Here is a 24,504-nt window from a genome sequence, read left to right as displayed (position 1 = left end):
CAAAACCAAGACTATCCTTCCTCCTCCACGTTGCTTTAGGGCTGTGCCCTATTGTCCTCCTCTTTTTTCCCCTTAACCTAGCATCCCTCCTCCTTGCACCCTCTGCCCCTCCTTTTCTATTCCCTCCCCTCACCCCCCAGCTCCATCTGCTCTCCCCCCACCATCTCTTAGTGTCAGAAAAAAAAAATGCACACATTTGGAATCTTTGCCCTGCTGTTGCCATGGAAACGAGCCCAGCATACAGGCTTGTGAAAAAAGAGAAGCGAGAAGCTGTGGGCACCTCTGTGTAGCTACGTCCTAGATTCCCCGCCCAGAAGACGTGTACTGATAGGGCTCTATTCACTTTGTAAACTACATCATAGATATATATACATTTATATATACACAATAAAGTTCAGAGCGAGACCACAAAGCCAGTGCTATGATAGAGAAGCTGCCGTGTATGTCTGTAAAGGGTTACACTGTGAAATACCAGTCACATCATAGAGCATATGCTTAGCATGAGATAATTACCATCTCCGTCTTACTATTCATTCTGTCCAAATCCCACTGACTTCACACACAGCAGATCTGCTGCAGGAACTGGATTTCATCTAAATGATGCTATTTTAGTAGCAAGTGGATTGCTGCCCGATATGGGACAATCTGCAGAAGATAAAAATTACCGTAAATTTATTTGTCCTCAATGTCAGTTCATCCCAACAGATCTACCAAAAAAAATCTTATTTTCTATCACACTGGATCTTCACACTTGATCGGCTCAGCCATTCTGGTCTCAGTACTTGGTTAGAAATGTGCGTGGGAGATATAGGGAAGGATTGTAGGATCTCAACATTCTTATAGATTTACCCTCTCCTGGGCCTACCTACGGAAAGCAATACATTAGTAGGACTTATCAGTAGAATTAATAGTGCTTGTACGCCTGAACTCTGGTGTGCAAGCCCTCAAATAAGTACAATTCTGGGTGCATGGTCATGATTTGCACCTATTTCCCCAATAATGTGAATGGGGGCAGGGATTGCAGAAGAGTGGGCTGACATGGTACGTTTTATATAGCCTGTGCCCGTTAAGTTGGAAGCTTTGGCGTCAGGAGGCCAGAGCCTCCTCATATATCCAGCGGGTTCTGAGGCAACATCATAGTTCTAGTGCACTTAGCACCAGTGTATGATAAATGTGCCCAAATGCGTCCATAAACATGAAAAAGAAGGACAGCTCTTGCCTTCTGTGTGATCCAGACGGCGCTGACGTCATTGATATGCGCTGGCGCCACCTGGATCACAGAGAGGATGCTGCCATTTTTCCACGTCCTGGAAGAAAAGAAAGCCAGAACAAGTGGGAGGCTGCAGGGAAAGCAGGTAGGTGAGTGTCGATTTTTTTTTTTGCTGTCCTGCATGTCTAATGGGGGCATGGGCTTTTATGGGCTACCCATATACTTAGGTCATGGGCGGGCATGGCCTACCTATATAATTGGGACATGAGTTTGCATGGGCTACCTATATACTGATGGAATGGGCTTGAATTGGGTACCTATATACTGGGAGCAAGTGCTAGAAAAGGTTACTAATAAACTGAGGATATGTGCTGACCTAGGCTACATATATACTGGGGAAATGAAATGACATGGGCTGACGTGGACGGCAGAGGGGATGGTTTCTCCTTACTTACCTGAGGTAATCTACTGGTTGGTTTTATTCCATGTTTGGAGTACTTGCACTTTCATGCATATAATATTGCACTTAATAATAGTTACTCTTAATACCTCTGAATATTCTGTTATTTTTTATGCTTTTTGATGTGAATACGTCCCTACATTTTGGGATACACCTCAGTGTATATCCTTGTATACATTTAACTATATCCAGGAATTACATGTATTATTGACCTGCACCAATTTTTCCTATGCATTTATCCACATTATTATTTAATGTACTGTACTTTTTTTTTTTAACTGGTGTATGAATACAATCACTATTTTATGGGATTTGTGGCAGTTTCCTCTCTGTTTTTTTTTCTTTTGATATTATTCTTTTGCATTTGAGACGCCACTTCGTACTCAGAGAAGCTAATTTAACATGATTGTGTGCAGTACTATGTACTATGCAGTACTATGTATGCAAGCATTTATTATATTTACCATTAATTCTATTGTTTTGGTTGAGTTTACGTGCAGTAACACACCGCGTGCTCACCGCATCGTGACCATGAGACATCTATGTCTATGGGGGCCGTGATCTGGTTGCAAATGATGCGACCAGATCACTGCTAGCGGAATAAGCCCTTACGTGACCTCACCATATCTGCAGTCTCCTGTGGTCCTCTTTACAGTTGAAATTCCATCATATAGCAGCCACTACAGGCCAAAGGGATATTGTTATTGCCCATGTCTAGTGAAGGATGCTATGGACACCTTCCCATATACCCCAGGATCTTTATACAACAGACTGATCAGACCTGCCCTGAACTATAGATCCCTATGATACATAAGCTATATGGAAGGAATGGGGAATGGGGTGCTTCCTGTGATCAGCCATTGCCATGTATAGGGACTGTATTTCCCTCCATCTGTACTTTGTTGACTATGTAGCGTTTTCTCCTTTTTTCAGAGAACTATTCCTGTCATGAGCAGAAGCCCTCTACAAAGGGACCATAGCTGTGTGTGAGTGTAATGGCCTCCCTTCCCTCACAGACAGTAGCAGGACATGATGTGTCAGGTTAACCGACACGGATCCCAGCTGCTGGATGGCGGGAAAGCTCTGTGCAGCTGTCTTATTGCCATCACATGGCAGCCATGGATTGTGTCACAGCGTATCAGTGTGTGCGGCTCCTGTACATGTCACTGGTGATAGCGTTACACGGGCCGCCCACTGCTCACCTCGGCATTGTACCTCATCTGTGTCTGGACCATTCCCACCCCCACCCAGGGGGCTAAACAAAGAACAAACAATGCTTGTGCCACCATTATTACTGCCACCCCTCCCCCAGGCAGGCCACCAAATGTAAAGGCGAAAATCCATATCCCTCAGCTACGTGGCTGATAAACACCCGGCAGCCATGAGCACAGCACATAGTACAGCAGGGAAGGACCAGACGAGGACATCTCAAGGGGCCAAATCTGATCCTCACGTACACACATTACCCAACAATAGTCCCTCAGCCCCCACCCCGATTCATTTCATACTATTCAGTCCCACAAATGCGCCCTGTTAACCCCTTATGGCTCCCAGAGAGATAATAGCAGAGCGCCCGCCATCCCCGGCTCCCGGACACCTCCGACCAACAAATCAGGAGTAATGTGACAGCGCCATTTCATTAGCCCCTGAGGATAAGTGGCCATAAATAAGAGTGACTGTATATGGCTCCGCACATCTGGAGCGCAGACCGAGTCCCTTCCCAATGAGCTGAGGCTCAATCACGTCCATCAATTAAAGAGGATGAGAGTGTGTAGTGCAGCAGCTGCGCCCCATACGTGTATAAATGGAGGTGGCCCGGCTGGGTGTGTGTTCGGAGCCCTGATTACTAGTGAGTACGGTTCTGGTTCTGTTAGTACATCTGCTCTGTGTATTAGCGCTGGGATTTTTTCGTATTTCTCGCAGTGCTGGGCTGCATTGTTCTGCCCAAATCGCAGGCCCCGCCCCGTCCTTTGTCTGGGCGCGCTGTGATTGGCGGGAGCGGGCTGCCGTCATGCCCTGGGAAGCCCATTCATCTGTGCACTTGGGCGTTGGACTCCGCATCTTATTAGCGAGCGGGGAGATTTCTCCATTTTCCTGTTGTATCCAGCGCGGCGGCGGCTCTAGCGGGCATTGGGATATATATCACAGCATTGGCGCCCGGGACACGAGAGGCCACTATTAGCGCACTATACAGCCACAGCCTGCACATCACTGGTGAATATCTCTCTCGTCCTCTGTCTTCTCCCTTCCTCCGCCTGTTGCAGAGAGGAGTAGCTCCGCTCTCTATTGTGGCATCTCTTTGTTTCTGTCTACTAGCCTGTCCTAGCAGTGTCTGGCGCTCTCTCTGCCTCTGGGGCTCACACCTACCTTTTTTTGTTGGATACACAGACAGCAATGGGAGCCCAATTCTCTAAGACCGGAGCCAAAGGCGAAGCCGCCACCGCCGACAAGCCCGGGGAAGCAGTGGCCGCCTCTCCCTCCAAGACCAACGGCCAGGTATGGAGCGGCACCTGGTGCTCTCTAGTATGTGTGTGTCATGGGGGCTAGCTACCTGATGGATGCATGGCGGGGATCTACCCCGCTACCTGATGGATGCATGCAGCGGATCTACCCGATGGATGTATGGAGGGGGATCTACCCCGTTATATGATGGATGCATGCAGCGCATCTACCTCGCTACGTGATGTATGGAGGGAATCTACCCCGCTATATGATGGATGTATGTAGCGGATCTACCCTGCTTAGTGATGGATGTATGGAGGGGATCTACCCCGCTATCTCGTGGGTGGACTGTTAGCGGGGTAGATCCCTATGTGATGAGTGGAGGGGATCGCTCACTATTTGATGGGATCTAGCAGCTCCGCTGGTGGCAGCAACATGTGGCTGCCGCCGCTCTATTGTTAGCCTCCATGCTTTGTATACAGTATGATTGATGCCATCGGAGCTGTGTGACCGTACGGATGACATTTCACTGGGATGCATGGGAGGGGTCTGTAGGCGCCATTGTGTAGATGGAAGCCCCCTCCTTCCAGCTCGTCTCCCCTAACATCTTGCTGGAGAGGGAAAGCTCAGGCTTTGTCTCCTTGCTGGAGCTGCTGCTGCTGAGGAGAAGGCGTGATCTGAGAGCTAATGCACTAGCAGGCTGCCGAGCTCCCTGGAGCATAGTGCTGCTGGTGGAGGCGCAGCGCCCTCTGCCGAGTTCAGGGCGGTACTGCAGCGCAGCGCTGTGAGGGATAATGGAGGGAAACGAGCTGCCATGCGTGACGTCTTGATAGTTGAAGGGAATTGTCTGTAGCAGTTGTGTTATGACCGGTTAGTGAAGACTGTGAGGTGTTGTTCATGTATTTTCACTATGGGCAATGCCTAAATGTCCTTTTTCTTGCCCTCCACAGGAAAATGGGCATGTAAAGGCCAATGGCGATGCATCTCCTGCAGCAGCTGAGGCAGAAAAGGAGGAAGTCCAGGCTAATGGCAGTGCCCCAGCTGAGGAGACCCCCAAGGAGGAGGCTGCAGCAGCAGCTGAGGCCGCTCCAGAAAAGGAGGCTGCTGCATCTGCAGAGGGCGAGAGCCCAGAACCAGCATCTCCAGCAGAGGGAGAGGCCTCAGCCAAAACAGAAGAAGCAGGCTCCACTTCCACACCTTCCACTAGCAATGAAACCCCCAAAAAGAAGAAGAAGCGCTTCTCATTTAAAAAGTCTTTTAAGCTGAGTGGCTTTTCTTTCAAAAAGAACAAAAAGGAGAACAATGAAGGAGCAGAGGGTGAAGGTGCAGCTGCATCCAGTGAGGGAGCAAAGGAGGATGCTCCTGCAGCTGCTCCCGAGGCCACCAATGAAGAGGCCAAGCCAGCCCAAGACGAGGCTCCAGCTGCCAGCAGCACAGAGGAAAAGAAGGAGGAGGCAGCTGCTGCAGCATCGCCTGAGCCCCAGGAGGCCAAACCTGAGGAGCCTGCACCAGAAAAGCCCACAGAGGAGGTAAAGCCTGCTGAGGAGCCAAAGCCTGAGGAAAAACCTGCAGAAGAGGCCCCTGCCGTTGTTGCTGTTCCTGAAGCCCCATCTACTGAACCAGAGGCACCAAAAGCTGAAGAGCCTGCAGCTCCCACACAGGAGGCTACATCTGAATCCAGTCCAGCAGCCGAGTCAGCAGAGTAAAGAGATGGCAATTTTGAGATAATCAAAGAACTTTTTTTCTCCCCTTGTTTGTTTGTTGGAGTGGTGCCAGGTACTGGTTTTGGAGAACTTGTCTACAACCAGGGATTGATTTAAAGATTATTTTTTTGTCTTTTTTTTTTTTCCTCCTTACAGATCCCATCTCAAATCATTCTGTTACCACCATTCCAACAGGCCGGGTAGAGTTTACAGCAGTCACCGGCCTTAATCCTTTTTCGCATCAGTATTAATGTTTTTGCGTACTTTGCATCTTTTATTGAAAAATGTATACACTTTTTTTTTTTTTTTTTTTTTTCTTTTGACAATTTATGGACATGCCCATACATGAAGGAGATGGGTGGGTCTATAGGGGGGTATCAAATGAAGTGATAGGGGCCACATTGGGTTTTAGGTGGTGCACACAATGCCAAGAGAATGTGCCACACAGAATGGGGTTAGGTTTCTGTTTTTTTGTTTTCTCCTCTTCTCTTTAATTTTAAGAGACGTAATGATGTATTTTGTGAGGGCGGCCTTCTACAAGGTTTACAACACTAAAGGTCTTGACAAAGATGGCAAGCAGAATAATAATAATTAAAAAAAATCAATACCCAGATCATAGTTTTAGTAATTCATTTAAACCATAGGAACTTTTCACTTATCTCATGTTAGCTGTATCAGTCGGTGATTAAGTAGAATTACGAGTTGTATAGGCTTTATTGTTTATTGCTGGTTTCTGACCTTAATAAAATGTAATTATGTATTACCAGCAGGGTGTTTTTAACTGTGACTATTGTATAAAAGGAATCTTGATATCCAAAAGCACATGAAGTTTGCAACTCTTTCCACCCTGCCCATTTTTTGTAAAACTGCAGTCATATTGGACCTTTTAAGACACAAATTTTAAACTCAACCAAGCTGTGATAAGTGGAATGGTTACTGTTTCTACTGTGGTATGTTTTTTTGATTCCAGCAGGCAATGCTTTCTTTTCCAGTTGTCTTTCAGAAATAAGGAAAACTTCAGATGCAATGGTTTTTGTGTAGCATCTTGTCTTTCATGTTTTGTAAATACTGGAGAAGCTTTGACCAATTTGACTTAGAGATGGAATGTAACTTTGCTTACAAAATTGCTATTAAACTCTTGCTTAAGGTGTTCTAATTTTCTGTGAGCACACTAAAAGCGAAAAATAAATGTGAATAAAATGTATATGTTTTGTGTTTCTTTGACATAGTTAACACTAATGGCTTCATTCAGTAATCTCATTTGCTTCTTGCTAACCTGCATGTTGCCCTTTTCATTGTGCTTGCTGACTGTATTCATAGCTATGGGGGTTCTCAATTTGGTTGCTATTGTTGAACTAGCATTTGCTTTTGGCACCATATTGCCTAAATACATGGTGACAATTTTTGCCTGTGCTAAAAGCTATGGAAGCTGTAGAAATTGCTCCATAAATGGATTTGTTTGAGTACCTCCAACTTGGACAAAGGCTGCTCCATGTAAATCCTCCATTTCACTCCGCACAATAGCCCTTTGTTTAACCCAATGAAGTGCATTTACATGTAACCCACCACAATGCCTTGCCCCCTGTAGAAGGCTGCACACTTGCTTCAGGGCACGCAGGCCTACATTCCAAGCTAAGACTTTTCTGGGGATACTTGGATTTATGCTTTGTCATTTAACTGCCTCTCTTCAAGCTGTGGAGTAGATTGTATTCACACCTCATAATTTAAAGTTGAGGATGATGACATTCAGTCATTAACTCTCTAGTAACTCCCCTCCCCCTCCTTTGTGTATATTTAAGATAACAAAATTGGGGAACCTGTGCTTTAGCCTCTGCTCTGTTTACACCATGCTCTTAGTGTTGGGGGTGTTTTTACCTCACTACTGGTGATGTGGATTTTGTTATCATTTTTCTAACTTTTTTCCTTTTGTGGGTGGGGCTTGTTGGTGAACATTGTCACTGCTTGTTATGAAAGCAGGCAACCTGCTGTAGCACCTTCACTTTAGAGCAGGGATTCTTAATGTATGGTACTGTAAATGCTTACAAGTATTCACTCTTTATGCAAAATAGTTGTCCCGTAATGTTAGTAAATGCCAGGTTTTGTGCATTTCTATGTGATTAGTTTTGCTTACTCTTGTATCATTTATTTATGCGATTGCAATGCCATTGGCGCATGTACCATGGGTTGGGAACATCTGATGCATTATGGCATGAAAGGCCTGTGCCAAGAGATGGCTGAAGCTTGACATTTAGCTTTCAGCCCTTTGTGCAGCTCCTGCTTGTTATACAGACTGTATCAATTTGTGTTCGTTGTATTCTGCTCTTTAAGGATTGCAAAAACTACAGCATAGTTGTATGCCTACAGTCTCCACTGACTCGATTCTGTCCCTGTTTACATTTTCTATACCAGTTTATACAATGCATACTTTTCAGATATGAACAGGATATAATGTCATATGTTGTCCTATTTTTCTTTCTATGACCACCATGTAATCAATGTTTACCACAAACTACCAATAAATGGACAACAAGTAGATGTCTAAAGTAATCTCGCTTATTTTTCTTTGCATACGTTACTGTAACGTCTCATAGATGGGGATGTAGTATTATGCACTCTTCTATTATGCTTTTCTAAGGTGGTTGTATTTCTCAATGTCCAACTACTGAATGTAGGTAGTGCACTAAAAGTAGTAGAAGTAGGACCATGTGCACTTTTTAAAGTGCATCCATATTGAGGGGAATGGTGCAGATGACCCAGTAGGCTTTAGTAATGTTCATATCTAAGGATAGGCTTATCCTGCCAGAACCATGTCTACCTTATCAATGAGCTGATCCGAACTTCCCATCCGGTGTGACACGGACATATTACAGATTGTCTGCTGAACAGCCAATCCGTCAAATTAACGACCCTATTAACTAGCCATGGCTGTGAATTATCATGGGTACTCCCTTTGGCAGCCAATCCGGCAATATGTCCAGGTCGTGCGGGGTGCACCCGAAAGGGCGTTTTGGATCCGCTCATGCCTATCAATAAGACATCAGCCAATCCTCCCAAATCCTCATACTTCTGAGAAAAGGGTTGTTGACCCCTGGATAATCCCTACTCCTGTGTACAGTATTCCAGTCCTTGGGTAAATGACTTGAAAGTTGTGTATATGTAAAAAATATGTTTTCATTTTCTATAAAACATTTAACAAACTGGATTTTAGCAGTATAGTGTTTTGGCTCATCCGAAAATCATGTAATCACGTGACAGAAATATAAATGCAGCAACCCTATATTCAATAGTTTTTTTTAACTAAGCTTTGGAAAATGCGGCGTGACCATTCCACAACTGCTATGGCTTGGAAGCAAAACTAGCAAGTGCTGTCTTAAGATAATTGTACCTTAATGGATTCTCACATATCAATAAATATTAGAGCTGGTCTGTCTTATAGGAGGTGAAACTCTTCCTAAACCTACCAACTGTTCTAACAGTAGTTTAGATCGGTACATGCACAGGGTTAGAGCATTTCATGGATGAAAGTACTTGCTTGTGCTTCGTGTGTAGCTTATTTCCTTTAGATATTATACAGACCAAAGCACATACCAAGCTGAGGGATCTGACATCTCTTCCTATTATATGAATATCCAAGTGACTGTAAACTTCTATTATGCTTCCCAGCTATAGCAGTTTATATTTTTAATATGCAGGAATTTTAGTTCTACCCTGCAGTAACTTCACAAAATAATTTTAACCTTGTGCCAACGCATTCTGCAACTTTTTAATAAGTGAGGAGCAAAATGATGGGGCTCTGTAAATGAGTTTTTACACAGCCAGCTTGTCTTAAGTCCTGCCAGTGTTAATGTGTGTACAAGGACTTGACCAATTACAGTCCAGATAATTGCCATCCCTTTAGAGGTTGACTACTGTAGTGCACACTTCAACCGTGTGTGTAATAGACTTAATAGTTTTAATAAAACTTTCTTGGCAAGATTGTAAGTTTGTATCTGAACTGCATCCTATACAACTTTGCTTAAATGTGGTGCTAACACGACTTTATTACCTATAACAAGATAAATATAGCTTAAAGTTAAAGGTTTTAATGGTATACAGGCGGCCCCCTACTTAAGAACACTCGACTTACATACGACCCCTAGTTACAAGCGGACCTCTGGATATTGGTAATTTATTGTACTTTAGTCCTAGGCTACAATAAACAGCTGAAACCGTTATCAAATGTGTCTAAAATGAAGCTTTAGTGTTAATATTGATTCTTATGACAACCCAACATTTTTAAAATCCCTGTCCCTGAGACCAAAAAAGTTCTGTCTGGGATAACTGATAAAATATACAGTTCTGACTTGCATACAAACTCAACTTAAGAACAGACCTACAGACCCTATCTTGTATGTAACCCGGGGACTGCCTGTAGTTTTGTAAACCAACTAATAGCTTTTAGAATGTTGTTAATTCACAAAATTACTGAATTTAGTTTATTAAACATCACAAGTTGTAGAGCAATAAACCAAATGGGTACTGTGGTTAAAGATGATTCAGCTCTTCATGTTGATCATCGAACATGAACGCTTTTTGTTGTATCTATTTTTGTTAATATATAGCATTTGGACATCCCTAATTGGGTAAGATGTTCTAAAGAACATTTAGATAAAATTAACAGACGTTTTAAGTATCAGCAGCTCTAAAAGTGGTGAGAAGAGAGAGCTGATGGAGAGGGGGTTCTGTCACACTTCATCATGAACATGATCCTTGTTTAATCCTTTAACTATGGATAAGTCTAAATCTATTGGTCATATCAGCAGTGTCTTCAAAAGAAAGTGTTGTAGGTTGTCTTTGGTAACTACGCACTTATGTCAACTTTTTGACTTTGCCAATTTCAATGGAGGTAGTCTGTTACCAAGGAAAGCTAGTAGTAGCTTACTTCACTCTCACCTTTTAGAATACATACATGTTTGGAAGGATGCGAGCTATAGCTGTCTGTCAAAGGTTTGTTCAGCCAATCTCAATCTGATGGCTTAAGCTCCTGTTGGCTACTAAAAAGGTACTATCTCTGGCAAAAGCGTAAACCAATTAACTGTTTATAGATTACAAGAATTGCATTGCTGTTCATATAGGTTTCTAATTTCTAAACATCAATGTATCCAGCCTTTGGTCGTAAGCTTATAATTGGTTTCATGTTTCTCAGCATTGGGAACAAATTGTAATTTTCTGTGAAATACCTGAACCAAGCTACCGTCTGGCACAAAAAAGATGCCAAAATCTTATTGCAATTTTTCAAATGACCTGTTTTTTTCATGTAATGACTAAGCTATCATTAAAAGGGAAAAGCTTTTAGAGATGCCATAATTTAAGAACTTCATATGTTCGTTATGGATTCTCGGAAAATAATCAAAGTTTTCCAGGATGGGATAAGGAAAACCACGCCACTTTTAGCTACCTTGTAAGGTAACTCCCTTGATATCAAGCAAGACCTACAAGAGGCCTTCTGACATGATGCAGGATTAAAACCAAACCAGTATATCCATTCCAGAATATGTTCCATATGGAAACATTGAATTCAACCTCCAGTTGAACTGAGGAGTGCTCTCATCCTAGTAAAAAAGACACGTTTGCATATACCTAGAAGTTATATATTTCTACACTGATTTACTCTAAAATGAGAAAAGAAGATACCAAAGCAATAACACAACTCTTCCCTTGGCCGGAATATGAAATGTGCTCTTTGACATGTCTTCTTTTGGAGAACACCATACTTCATTATGGATATTCCTGCACTATTACCCACTGACAGAGAGCAAGAAGAGCCACAAAACTTTCTATTATTATTATTTTTTTACAAGGATGGTTTGTTTCTTGTAGAAACTTAGCCTTGTGGACAAAAACTGTTTTTGAGTTCTGAACAGAGAATTTTATTTGATAGGAAATATTGGCTGACTTACTTATTAACATGGGAACAGGTAAAGAGAGGGGCGGAGAGAGAACAATATGGTTTTGTGACCAAATCTCCCTAGACCACTCTGTTGACCTAAACTGGAGTCTTTCTGGAAACAGTAGATCTAAAACTTTCTTACTATTCAGAAATAAAAGAGTAGTTGCTTCCTATATAAAAATTTATCTTTTATGAAGTCTAACACACTATAAAGAAACGATTATTGGAACACCGCTCACTGAATTCAAGTCAAGTTCATCAAGCCAAATCCAGCAACTAACCATGAGCTCACTGAATTTCAGCATCGGACTATATTAGGATGCTGTCTTCCATGGCTAGTGGCATCCAATGTGTATGCATATGGTGCACATAATTATGAGCTCCTTACTTGCTTTTTTTAAAAAAACGATTACTGAATCCTGTTGGTTCTATTCCCTTTCCTCAGTTTTTCCCTTTAGAGCAATGACTATAATTCTGCACTTGAAATTGCTCTCTAGTTCATCAAGAAAGATTAGACAAAGATACATAAGTATATCTTGGCTTTTGTTAGGCTCTATATGAATATCCAGAGTTTTAAGTGCACAATGCTATATTGATGGAATGGTGCCACATGGAAACCAGGTCACCATTGGCTCTGTACTGCTGTTAAGGACACATTCACTCAGGATTAAAAGGACTGACGACACTTCCTAACTTTGTTGACTTCTAGCAAAGAACAACTCATTGAGTTAGCTATGGAGTGACATGCATGGCACACTTTACATCGCATTAAAGCTCTGAAATCTCCAAATGAAGAGACGATATGTGAGGATGCCAAACGTTCTCCCAAGGCGTGGATGAATGAAAGCTGCTCATGGTGCAAACAGTAGCCAGATGCCTCACAGGACCCACAAAATAAGGCAGTGAAATAACCAATAATATGATTTAAGCAGTGACTTGTACTGTGTTGTTATATTGTGGTTATATAACTTAATGGGTGGATTTACTAATACTTTCGCAACCTCGACAGTCGGCAGCTGAGATCAGACTGGAAATCATAGCCTGATGTATTGAAGTAGCACATGGCTGTAAGTAATTAATGCGGAGATGGAACTAATCAGTCGGGCAACATAAAAATGCCGACACAAATGAGATGTGCGCCAAAATCTGACATGGACTGTGCCTTTTTTAAAAAAAAAATGTAAACCATTTTTTTCCTGGTTTGATTTGCGCCAAATGTGCCGGATGATGTGGAAAATACTTGCACCAAAAAAAGCTGGATGAATCGGGATTGTCGCAAAAAATCATTCTTTCTTCCGAAAAAAACCATTATAAATTATCCACATACATTATGCGTCACAAAAACACATAATAATTCCAGACACTTTTATGTCGCAGATATGATAATACATCTGCCCCCATGTGTCCAAAGAAGGAAAACAGTAGCGGTACTCACCCGTAAAAATAACTTATTTCAAGAGCAGCGTGGGTGCGGGAGGATGCCAGGCACGGCAAGGTTATGGTCTGTTTCGCAAACCACTGTGGTTTGAAAAAGTGTCATTGGTTGAAATCACGCTTTACAGCCCAAAAAGGACCATTACCTTGCCATGCCTTGCATCCTCCCACACCCACGCTGCCCTAGAAATAAAAATGTATTTTTTTTAAGGGTGAGTGCCGCTACTTTTTTCCTTCTTTGGACATATTGGGGCACATTTACTTACCCGGTCCAGTCGCGATCCAGCGGCGGGTTCTCCGACGCTGATTCGGGTCTGGCCGGGATTCACTAAGGTAGTGCGCCCAATGTCCACCAGGTGTCGCTGCTGTGCTGAAGTCCGCCGGAGTTCACGGAAGTTCACTATTCTATCCTGGGTGCAGGTAAGTGCGTGTCAAGTGACGCTTTTTTTTTTTTAAATACGGCAGGTTTTCCGAATCCGACGGCCACGCCCCCGGATTTCTGTTGCATGCATGCCGATGCACTACAATCCGATCACATGCGCCAAAAACCCGGGGCAATTCAGGGAAAAATGGGGCAAAACGTTAATATTCGGAAAACCCGACGCAAAAACGCAATTCGGGCCCTTAGTAAATTACCCCCATTGCCTCTTTGTTCCCTGCCGGGCAACCTCGGTTCGGCGGATCCATTGCTACCACAATAGCTGTGTACACACTTGTTCAGATGTCGGATGAAGATCGTGGGTAGTGCTGGTCTATATAACTCTTTCACTATACGAGTATAAGCCAACCCGAGTATAAGCTGAGACTCCTAATTTTAACACAAAAAGCTGAAAAAACCTATTAACTTGAGCATATGCCGAGGATGGGAAATGCATTGGTCATAGCCACCCAAGTATATAGCCTGCCAGCCCCTGTAGTATATGTATAGCCTGGCAGCCCCTGCCCGCAATATAATGCCTGTAGGAAAAAAAGTGTACTCTTCCATACATCGGCTCCGTATCCCGGTCCGTTGTAGCACCGATGTCGGCACACACATTAGAAGGTCAGCATGCAGCTGACGGACCGGGACATGGAGCCGTGATCTATGGAAGAGGACCTGCCGGGGGAGCGGTGTGTTGGAAGGTGAGTACACTTATTTTTTTCTTGACTCAAGTATAAGCCGAGTTAGGGTTTTTCAGCACAAAATTTGGTGCACCACAAGAAGAACAAATGAGCATGAGAAATGTTAAGCCACATTCAAGAAGGGATAAACTAGTTGGTAGACCTGCTTTTTGTTGGTCTAAGTATCACAAAACTAGAATTGAAGGAAAAGTTTTGGGATTGAAGAGCTGCAACCAAAACAAATGGTGGGAGCGTCGGAAGAGAATCTAAATTGTGGCACTGACACATCATAAATATGGCGCACATGTCACAAACCACAAAAAACTTTGAACTCTTAAACATGTAAGGAGGCCTTTCAGGTGTAAGGAAAAGACCATAGACAAGTTTTACACCAGAGCCAGGTTTGCTACTGTATATTTATAGCCATCATAAATCCTATTTTTATTGTAATAGTACATTATAAAGTTAACACAGTCTGCCGCCAAATAGGAAAATGTCAAACTTCTTCCTGGATGATGGGTTACTCTGTTTCTGTAAGTTTTGTGTCTTATATTTACAAATACATTAAAGGCATGTTTCTCATCTATTTAAAGACAACATATTAGAAATTGACGGATCCTATAAATAAACTATTAAGGATGATGGATTTTGGTGACCATCATTTGAAGGAACTGGCACAGCCCACTTCTAGTTCTAGTCTACAGAAAGGGTGCAAAATGATTGGCAAACCAGGATAAGCATGTTAAGAAGTCTGCTTTAGACAAAGGCTGGTCAGCTTAGCGGTGTACTTTAGGTTGTATGCATCAGTGTTTAATGCTAAGATCTCAGGGTTATAGGCTTGGTCACAATTCATGATTATTTTCAGTAACCCACAGGCATTAATCATCTGTGTCTCAGGACATGGTGTCTTTGTCTCTTAGCACGAGAAGTCTCAGCACCTAAGGGCAGTAAGTAGAGATGAGCGAATCTATTTGTTGGTTTGTAGATTAAGTACAAATCGAGAATTTTTTAGGCATTGATTCAAATCAGAATTTTTTTATATTCCCTTCAGACAAATCTGTCAAAATGATGACTAGCTAATCTCAGAGTTTATTGAGGGGAGATGAGAGAGAAACATTAAGAAAATGAGACAGGAGCTTTTTATGAAAAATCTCAGTTTTAAGGGCATGCCTAGAGCATTAGAAAAGCGATATCACCTTCATGCAGTCCATCTAAAAGATATGTATATTTATATGTACCGCGCCCAAATTATATAAATATGTAATAAAATATGCACAACTCCCTTATACAATACAAACCCCAGGTAGAGCTATGATATAATTATGCTACCTGCTTTATACAAAGGCTCATAGAAGAAGCCTTGCCATAACACTCTCTGTATCAATTGATCAATTGCATTTGCATCTTTTAAAGGTGCAGGTGCAATAGCTATTGGCAGTGTAGGCCAAGTGGGCCTAGGTCCCCTAGTGCTACAAATGCTATAGTTTCACCACTACTCATTCCTATTGTTTTGTATGACAATGTTATTATGATCTGTAGGATAACAAAGCAGTATATGGAGCAGCACAATGAGACAATGGGGATCTTGTCCAAAGCTGGGTGCAAGTTTCTAAACCAGACTCATTGGTTATGAAAAAATCCATTTGGTAAAAAGATGTAGTGAAGCTGCACTCCAAAAAGTAAGGATTAATTCACTCATGTTGTACAATGCGATGTATAGTATAGGTATAATTACAGGTGTAGTAAAGAGGGCATCAAATTGCATCTGAAATGAGGTGCACCACCTTTATTGAAGGACTTAGACCATTTTAGGCAGTTTTACAATCTGTCCAAAAAAGGGACGTGTCCTCAGTAACTAGAGGCGTGACTCTACAGAAAATAGCCCATGTGCCAGAATATTCAGTCTTTGCGCCAGAAAATTTGCATAAACATTTAATTACATTTAGAAACATTAAAAAGATGTGTCTGGAAAGCTTTTAATGATCTCTGCAAATTGCTTTTGTTTCTTCTATTGGGGTGATTGGGGTGATTTGGAGGCTGACAGAAGCCCTGTAAAGGTGGATTCTCACAAACAACACCTGGATAAGGAATAATGTTGGGTAAATGGTGCTCCTACTAGTGTACTCCTTTAGTCCCATAAAAGGGATTGCAGCCCCCAATTGGCATTGATAGCGGCCTCAACAGTGGGGTCCTCAAACACTTTTCTCCTAATCTATGAATAGAAGACATGTTGTATTTTGGAGACACTCTTTAAATGGAATTCTTTCTGCTGTAATATGCTTTCCAATAATAATGTCATTTGGCCCTTTTCTATGAGCAAGCACATACTTTTGGAGTCACAAACTGAAAGTAGAATAAAGATAATGACCTTTTATTCAAATGAAACTACAAGGTTTCAACTTCAACACAAGTAGCCCCATAGTAGGAATCTCACAAGAGGCCCAGGGGTGGATCTGCTCAGTTTTCTAATGGAAGAGCTGAACATGGAAACTTTGGTATCCCCTGTTGCACTTGGGGCTAATTTCAGGGCTGTTTTACTAAGGAATTAACGTGTGACACTTCCAGCTGAAAATGGACCATACTTTTAATGCATTCAGAAAAGTATACACTTATTCAGAGATCTAACTGCAGGAGGATGTGGTGCATGTTATTATCGTTCACAAAGGTTTTGAGACGGCTACAAAAGATTAATTGAATAGCGAAATCCATTACATTACAGTTATACAACTGATAAATATATATGGGCTATTGACCCAGGTTCTTACAGAATAGCGATGAACAGTTGTCAATGTACACTCTTTTATTCTATATAAATGCTACAATAATTCATTAAAAAGGCGTATAAATAGCCTATAGATATGTAAATGAGTAGAAATGAACAGAAGGAACATTGATTCAGTACATCTTACTACATGCTGTGCTAAATCCGGCACATGGAAATGATGTATCACTTGCTTTCAAGGTGAGAAATAGACTCTTCATATGATTTTATTCTTATTTGTCTTCAAATTTTTTTTTTCTATACAGCATAAGTTATTTGCATAAATTTCTACTGCTAAGGAGTTTATATGCAGTTTAAATATGGCATTTGAAAACAAAACCTATTTGTACAACAATTAGATACAAGCCATTGTATGTATGCTGCTAGTTCAAAACAGGAACTACATACATATGTAAATGATATGAATTAGCAGTTTTGTCCATGCAAAACTCCAGACAGAATTCAACATGTTTCCCCTCTGCAGTGATTGTCATCATGCACCAGTCTTGAGGAGAACCAGTTAGGGATGAAGAGAGCTTTACTTCAAAGCCCAGTTCTATGCCAATATTACTTTATACAACTAATTTATATCTCAATTCAAAGTAGATTTTTTTGTTTTAAGCTCAATTTTATTAGTCTCCAGAGCACTGGACAGATATCATTAATAAAATATAATTTGAGACTTGACACATACAAAAATAAACATAGCAATTGTATCCAAAATGAGGGGAGGGAGATGAAGTGTGTATTACACTAATGGCAATAAATGGCATTAGTCCAATTCTTCACAACTCTCAGAGACTTCAAATGTCCATTGGGAGAAAAAGCACTACAATATATTAACATCCAAGCTTAAATGACAGTTACATTCTTTATAAAAATAAAAACCTTACCGATAATAATAAGATCCAATTCACAACAAACATAGAAGACAGGACAGACGGGAAAAGAGGGTAGAATGGGGGTGGGGTATGAGGGATTAGGGACTATGTGAGGATCCCACTATATCTTTCATTCACAAAGGGACAAACCAAAAGGATGTCCACAGCCTCAAAAGCAATGGCCATCCGTAGCATAACCCATCTAGCCTAGTTTAGTTGGGACCATATAACATCTCATAAACACTTTATAACTGGACTCCACTAAGGATGTGTTAATTGATATTTCTTTCATAGAGGACACTAAATTCCTCCACTTAGGGAATTTCAACTACATCCCCCGGTCCTCCACGCATCACAGCATACAGTATGCAGTGTAATTTGCCAGCGGTAATCGTAAGATAATAAGAATAGAGAAGAATATAAAATAGAAATCTTCCCCTCCAATGTCGGGGTATGACATATGTATTCTAATGGGTTTAATTTGGAAATATCTGCATGTTTGGCATGTGCAAAGAAAGCTACAAAGATGTCTAAAATGGTGTTCCTAAGGAGGTGGAAGGGAATGCATACAATCGTCCACCCAGAAGTCCCTAATACACTAGAACCATTTATTCAACCACCATTGAAACTCCGTTTTTCTCATCCCTAGAGGAAAGTTTGGGTTGCAGCAAATAGTGGCCTAAGGTACATGTGGAGAAATCAGTGCATACGTCTTCAAGAGAGTATGCTATAGGGCCATTATCTGCGTTGAGAAAGTTGACAATATACACTCACTGGCCACTTTATTAGGTACACCTGTCCAACTGCTCGTTAACACTTAATTTCTAATCAGCCAATCACATGGTGGCAACTCAGTGCATTTAGGCATGTAGACATGGTCAAGACAATCTCCTGCAGTTTAAACCGAGCATCAGTATGGGGAAGAAAGGTGATTTGAGTGCCTTTGAACGTGGCATGGTTGTTGGTGCCAGAAGGGCTGGTCTGAGTATTTCAGAAACTGCTGATCTACTGGGATTTTCACGCACAACCATCTCTAGGGTTTACACAGAAGGGTCCGAAAAAGAAAAAACATCCAGTGAGCGGCAGTTCTGTGGGCGAAAATGCCTTGTTGATGCCAGAGGTCAGAGGAGAATGGGCAGACTGGTTCGAGCTGATAGAAAGGCAACAGTGACTCAAATCGCCACCCGTTACAACCAAGGTAGGCAGAAGAGCATCTCTGAACGCACAGTACGTCGAACTTTGAGGCAGATGGGCTACAGCAGCAGAAGACCACACCGGGTGCCACTCCTTTCAGCTAAGAACAGGAAACTGAGGCTACAATTTGCACAAGCTCATCGAAATTGGACAGCAGAAGATTGGAAAAATGTTGCCTGGTCTGATGAGTCTTGATTTCTGCTGCGACATTCGGATGGTAGCATCAGAATTTGGCGTCAACAACATGAAAGCATGGATCCATCCTGCCTTGTATCAACGGTTCAGGCTGGTGGTGGTGTCATGGTGTGGGGAATATTTTCTTGGCACTCTTTGGGCCCCTTGGTACCAATTGAGCATTGTTGCAACGCCACAGTAACATCTGATGGCTACTTTCAGCAGGATAATGCGTCATGTCATAAAGCTGGAATCATCTCAGACTGGTTTCTTGAACATGACAATGAGTTCACTGTACTCAAATGGCCTCCACAGTCACCAGATCTCAATCCAATAGAGCATCTTTGGGATATGGTGGAAGGGGAGATTCGCATCATGGATGTGCAGCCGACAAATCTGCGGCAACTGTGTGATGCCATCATGTCAATATGGACCAAAATCTCAAAAGGGGGTCCAACATGTTACTAGCATGGTGTACCTAATAAAGTGGCCGGTGAGTGTAGGAGGGCAATGTTGCGGTTTTATCTACAGTATAATTTTAAAGGAAATCAACTACTAAAAAAACCACTAGAAATACCCACCTCTGCTCCTCTTCATCTTGATACTGGTGATGTCCGTCTCTAGTCTTGAAACGCTGGGATCACCTAGGAAGGAAACTTATAATTAGCAGCATGGGGACAAGATCTCTGGCTCTCTGGGCAGCTAATGACAAGAATCCATGCCTCTCGAGTGACGTCACTGCTATCCTAGCAGCATAGTAATATTTCAGTAAGTTGGGTACCCCCAGACCATCAGAGATTTTAGGAATGTAAAGCATATTGTGTGCTACCCAGGAACGCTTATCGTGCAAGACAAACTTTATAATCCTAGCTTGAAATAAGGTGATATCTAAACAGGATAAGGGATATTGGGGCCAAGGCTGAAGCTCATTTTCCAGCTTACGGAGAAGAGAGGGGAAATTAGCCTTATACAAGGATGTAACAGTTGCGGTCAATTTAACACCAAGATAGGGAAGCACCTGACAAGCCCAAAAGAAATTAAGTCAGATTTATTTCACAATCTGTGTAATGACCTAAATTCAAAGCTACCGATTTACAGTTCACCACCAACCTGCATGACATGACAACGAACAGATTCAGGAGTGATGTGAGAGGGAAATAAATAAATGAGAGAATATCATCTGCAAATAATACACATTTATCTCCCCCCATCCCTATTTTGATTCCTGTTATTTAACTCCGGCAGCAGCTCAAAAGCCAGGGCAAACAGAGCTGGCGAAAGAGGGCACCCCTGTCTTGTCCTCCTTTCAATATATCTCCTCAGCATCCTTCAAGCCTCTCCTAGCAGTAGGTGTAGCATAGAGTTGATTCAATTCATTCAAAAATAGGGTCCGAGTCCATGACCAATAGCTCTCCTAGTCTGATCTTTAGATTGTCTGGGAGGGATAAAACCTGATTGATCCCTATGCACTTATTCATCTAAGAATGTGTTGAGTGGAGTTGCTAAAATTTCAGATCTTCAGATCTGTATTAATTAAAGAAATGGGTCTGTAATTGGATATGTCTGAGTGGTCATTTTGGTCTTTATGATGTGAATACATGCATAATTTGCCAGGTGCCGGGACCATGGTGCCTTTCCTGTAAGTACTATAGAACTGGACCAGATGGGGCATCAAAATATCAACATACTGAGGAGAACCCATTTGACCCAGGTCCTTATTGGTTTTTAGGGCCTCAATTTCCAATTCCAACTCCTCTGTAGTGAATTCAGATTTTATCTGTTTGCGATGGGAATCTTAGAGTATAAGTCGCCATAGAGTTACTTAAATGTGGCCAATTGTTTTAAAGGATTCTCTGTAAGTGTGCCATCTGCCAATCTGAGTGTAGGTAACGCCGTACAGTTCCTTCTACACGCCCCAACAGCTATAAACTTGCCCAGCATCTTACAGTGTTGTCCAAGAGCTAAAAAAAAATTATATGTGGCCGGGAGGGGACTGCAAGAAGTCCTCCCAGGGTCCCATGCTGCCGTCTCTCTGGCCTATGCCCCTGTTTATTTACATGGGCACAAAAACTGTGCTCAGAACAGCTTCTGGCAGGCCGTGGTGGCTTACCTATCCCCCTATCCCAGCACTATCATGCGCTAAGATAAGGAGGCTGGTGGCGGTGCGGAACATCAGGAGGGACCAGCCACATTACCTTTTTCTTCATCTCTCGGACAACCCCTTAATATTATTGGCTTCTCAATGTAATATGGGATCGTATCCCTCGGTTGTGTTATTACTTCCCCCTCAGTAGGTCTCTATGGAGCTAAAGGAGCTCAATAGAGATGAACGGGGCATCTGCGATTGGCTGCCCGTGCTACAAAAGGGTGCGATGGGGGGAACCCCATTGATTCCCTGGTATAGTGATCTGTGGGGCCCACACAGATCAGCATGGTAGGCCCTACCCTGTGGATAAGGTTTAACTTGCTTCAGGGAAAAACCTCCTTAAGTACTGCATGTACTTCATTTTAAAACTGTGATAATAAAGAAGTTTTACACAGTGCCAGGATTTCCTATTTTTGGACATCCCTGGAGGTTAAACTGGAGCTTCTCCTGCTGCACCTTTGGGATGCTACTCACAGGACTGTTTAATTCATACTGACAAAGCATCAGAACATTGCAGAGGTGAGCTGACCTCTTTTTTTGTGAGGATTGTTTGAATATTACGAGTTGTAGCACTGACTGAACTAATTTTTTATTTATGAAGAGTTTCTGGTGGTTTTTGAAACCTACACCTTTGGTCAAGAGCTCCTACAACAAGCATAGGGCCACATTTACATATGCCCCTGCGCCAGTTTTCTGTTGGATTCTGCAAGTTCTTCTATGTGCAAACTGCTTACATATGTATTTAAGAAGTGTCTGCTCCACATATGTGTCGCATGCTTCTCATTTGTGTGATTCAGCTCAGCTCCTTCTGTTGATTTTATTGGATATTGGTGACCTATTCAGAGAATAACTGTAAAGTGGAAAACCCCTTTATATCCCTTGCATAAAGATCCCATAAAAGAATGAGGAAGAGATTTATTAAATGTGTCACAAATGTAAACAGTTATAGTAGAGGGTCTTGCAGACAATGACAAACCGTATGTAGAGTAAAGATGGCTATACAGTATTGGTGGCGAACCTATGGCACGGGTACCAGAGGTGGCACTCAGAGCCCTGTCTGTGGGCACCCAAACTCTACATGTTTTATACTCTCATCCATGTATTTAATAAAACCTAACAATTTTTGGAACTTAATCAGCCTGGTTCCTAGTTAGGTTTTTTTGAACCTAAAGCGCCGGTGCATTGCCTGTGACCTCTCCTTTGGATACCCACATGAGACTACAGGAGGAATTAGAAGGGGTGGGCAGATCCGCATTATCATTGTAGCTCCAGTAACAGGCCTGACAATTCTTCATGTTCAGGGGAATCTGAATTTTTCCCTCTTCTTTCTACTGTATTGGTGTTCTCAGGATACTGATACCATTAACAGCTATAACAGAGAAGGGAGCCTTAAGTTTACTGCTTAAATTGCCATGTTGGGACTTTGTGATAAATAAGTGGTTTTGGTTGTAGTTTGGGCACTCAGTCTATAAAAGGTGATTTTCCTTTGAATTCTTAGCCATTAAGAAAATGGAGGCTCTATTTTATTTTGTTAAAGTTTTCTCATAGAAATAATTTTTTCATAATGTGTTACTAACCTTACAGTATTTCACATCAAGCTTGGAAATATGAGTAAAGTATGATGGTATTATAGTTGTCATGTATTGTTAAGAGCTCTGTCTGGGAAATCTGCAGATATAAACAAGTAATTCATTATTTTATGAACCTACTGTATAAAGAAATCTACAGTGCAGCGTGCAGGAATAGTTTGGATGCCTGATTCCCACAGTCTAGAACCTTATCCTTATCACAGCATTAGAGACGGCATGGAATTATCCTCAGGCAAGTACAAGCCAGTTATACAATGGCGCGTCTTTCTTAAGAATGTCTGTATCAATGAGTGTGCAGCCATGATTCATTTCTTACATTGAGTCATTTATTTAATTTTGTCCTTAAGAAGTAAACATTTCTTGCTTTTGTTTGCTTTATAAAATACCTTTTCTTTGCTTCACTTTGTTTCTTACTTTACCAAAGCTTTAACCACTCGTACTCCATGCGGTTTTTGTATTTTGTGTTTCATTTTCTTGCTCTCTCCTTTATATTCACCATATTCTGATGCTAATAACTTTTTCATACTTCAGTGTACTAACCTGTGTAAGGAGTAATTTTTTTTTGTGGGATGAATTGATGATCAGTTTTTATACAAATTTTGATCTGGCATTTTGATAAATGGCAAAACATAACATTTTTATTTAATATACCGTATTTTAGGGCAATTGGGTGATTTGAACTTTAATTTCCTTTTGTTTTTTTTAATACATTTTTTTCTTACATATTTTTAGATTCCCCTTGGTTAATTGAACCTTAAGGGGGCAGATAATTCATACCTTATACTGTAATACAGCTGAATTGCAGTGTATGGCGAATACACTACAGCTTTGTATTGGTCTGCCATCGGCTCGATCATAGCAGAATTCAAGTACTTACTACAGGTGAGGGATACTGACAACTGCAGCAGTCTGGCACAATACTTCTGATAATGTCACCACCATATAAACTATAAATGAAGACAGCTCTCTGTAAGTGCAGGGAGGCAAAGGAGTTTTAGTTCTTTCTTCTAAAAATGCATCCATTCAATATCCTCTAGCTGTGAGACAGGCCTTCCCTCTATATTGTCCCTTAATAACCCCTAAAATAATACTGGAAAGTCTGAAAGTTATAGTTTACTCTATCATACCCCCTTTCTGTTTTATCTCTCTCCAACACATAATATCAGCCTGGAGAGGCTGGGAGTTGTTATACCAATTCCCTGTTTTATCTCTTGCCTGGACATGCTGTTTGCAACTTGTTAACCTTGTTGTTCTCTCTCTCTCATATATTGGTGAACAATCCACATTTGTGTTTATAGTGGTGAACGTTGAAACGCTCATCAAGACGACTTGAGATAAATACAAAAGGAAAAAAGACACTTGTCTATTTCTACTTTTATTGTGGTTTATATTGAAGGATTTCAAATAAATATATACAAGATATGTTGGGTAAAAATCATGAAGTCAGTGGTGAATCAATAGATTGTGGAGGTTGTGAGGT

The 24,504-nt window shown here is 41.7% G+C and overlaps 1 protein-coding gene and 1 long non-coding RNA gene across 6 annotated transcripts in view; one reads left to right on the top strand and one right to left on the bottom strand.

The window, feature by feature from the left end:
* Positions 1 to 3,680, bottom strand: part of LOC140121755 (uncharacterized) — a 51,977-nt gene extending 48,297 nt beyond the window's left edge. For 4 of the 5 annotated variants that reach the window (XR_011854174.1, XR_011854176.1, XR_011854177.1 and 1 more), the window contains exons 1-2: positions 1,666 to 3,680; positions 514 to 645 (exon numbers count right to left, since the gene is read on the bottom strand). This is a non-coding gene — a long non-coding RNA (uncharacterized lncRNA). The remainder of the gene's footprint in view (positions 1 to 513; positions 646 to 1,665) is intronic. The other variant, XR_011854178.1, reaches the window with a different exon arrangement.
* Positions 3,681 to 3,729: 49 nt separating this feature from the next.
* MARCKS (myristoylated alanine rich protein kinase C substrate) lies at positions 3,730 to 7,019 on the top strand. The gene is made up of 3 exons (XM_072141760.1): positions 3,730 to 3,884; positions 4,059 to 4,166; positions 5,063 to 7,019. Exons 2-3 carry the CDS (start codon positions 4,065 to 4,067, stop codon positions 5,816 to 5,818), a joined length of 858 nt encoding a protein of 285 aa, XP_071997861.1. The 5' UTR covers positions 3,730 to 3,884; positions 4,059 to 4,064; the 3' UTR covers positions 5,819 to 7,019.
* The last annotated feature ends 17,485 nt before the right edge of the window (positions 7,020 to 24,504 follow it).

The sequence above is a fragment of the Engystomops pustulosus genome, chromosome 3, assembly GCF_040894005.1.
Source record: "Engystomops pustulosus chromosome 3, aEngPut4.maternal, whole genome shotgun sequence".
Classification (NCBI taxonomy): domain Eukaryota; kingdom Metazoa; phylum Chordata; class Amphibia; order Anura; family Leptodactylidae; genus Engystomops; species Engystomops pustulosus.
Note: the sequence above shows the minus strand (reverse complement) of the source record. Positions and strands in the feature narration are given on the sequence as shown.

Bases quoted from the DNA above. Each gene is read 5' to 3' on its own strand.
- MARCKS (XM_072141760.1), top strand. From the start codon at position 4,065: ATGGGAGCCCAATTCTCTAAGACCGGAGCCAAAGGCGAAGCCGCCACC. The intron at 4,167-5,062 runs GTATGGAGCGGC...TGCCCTCCACAG, and splicing joins CCTCCAAGACCAACGGCCAG to GAAAATGGGCATGTAAAGGC.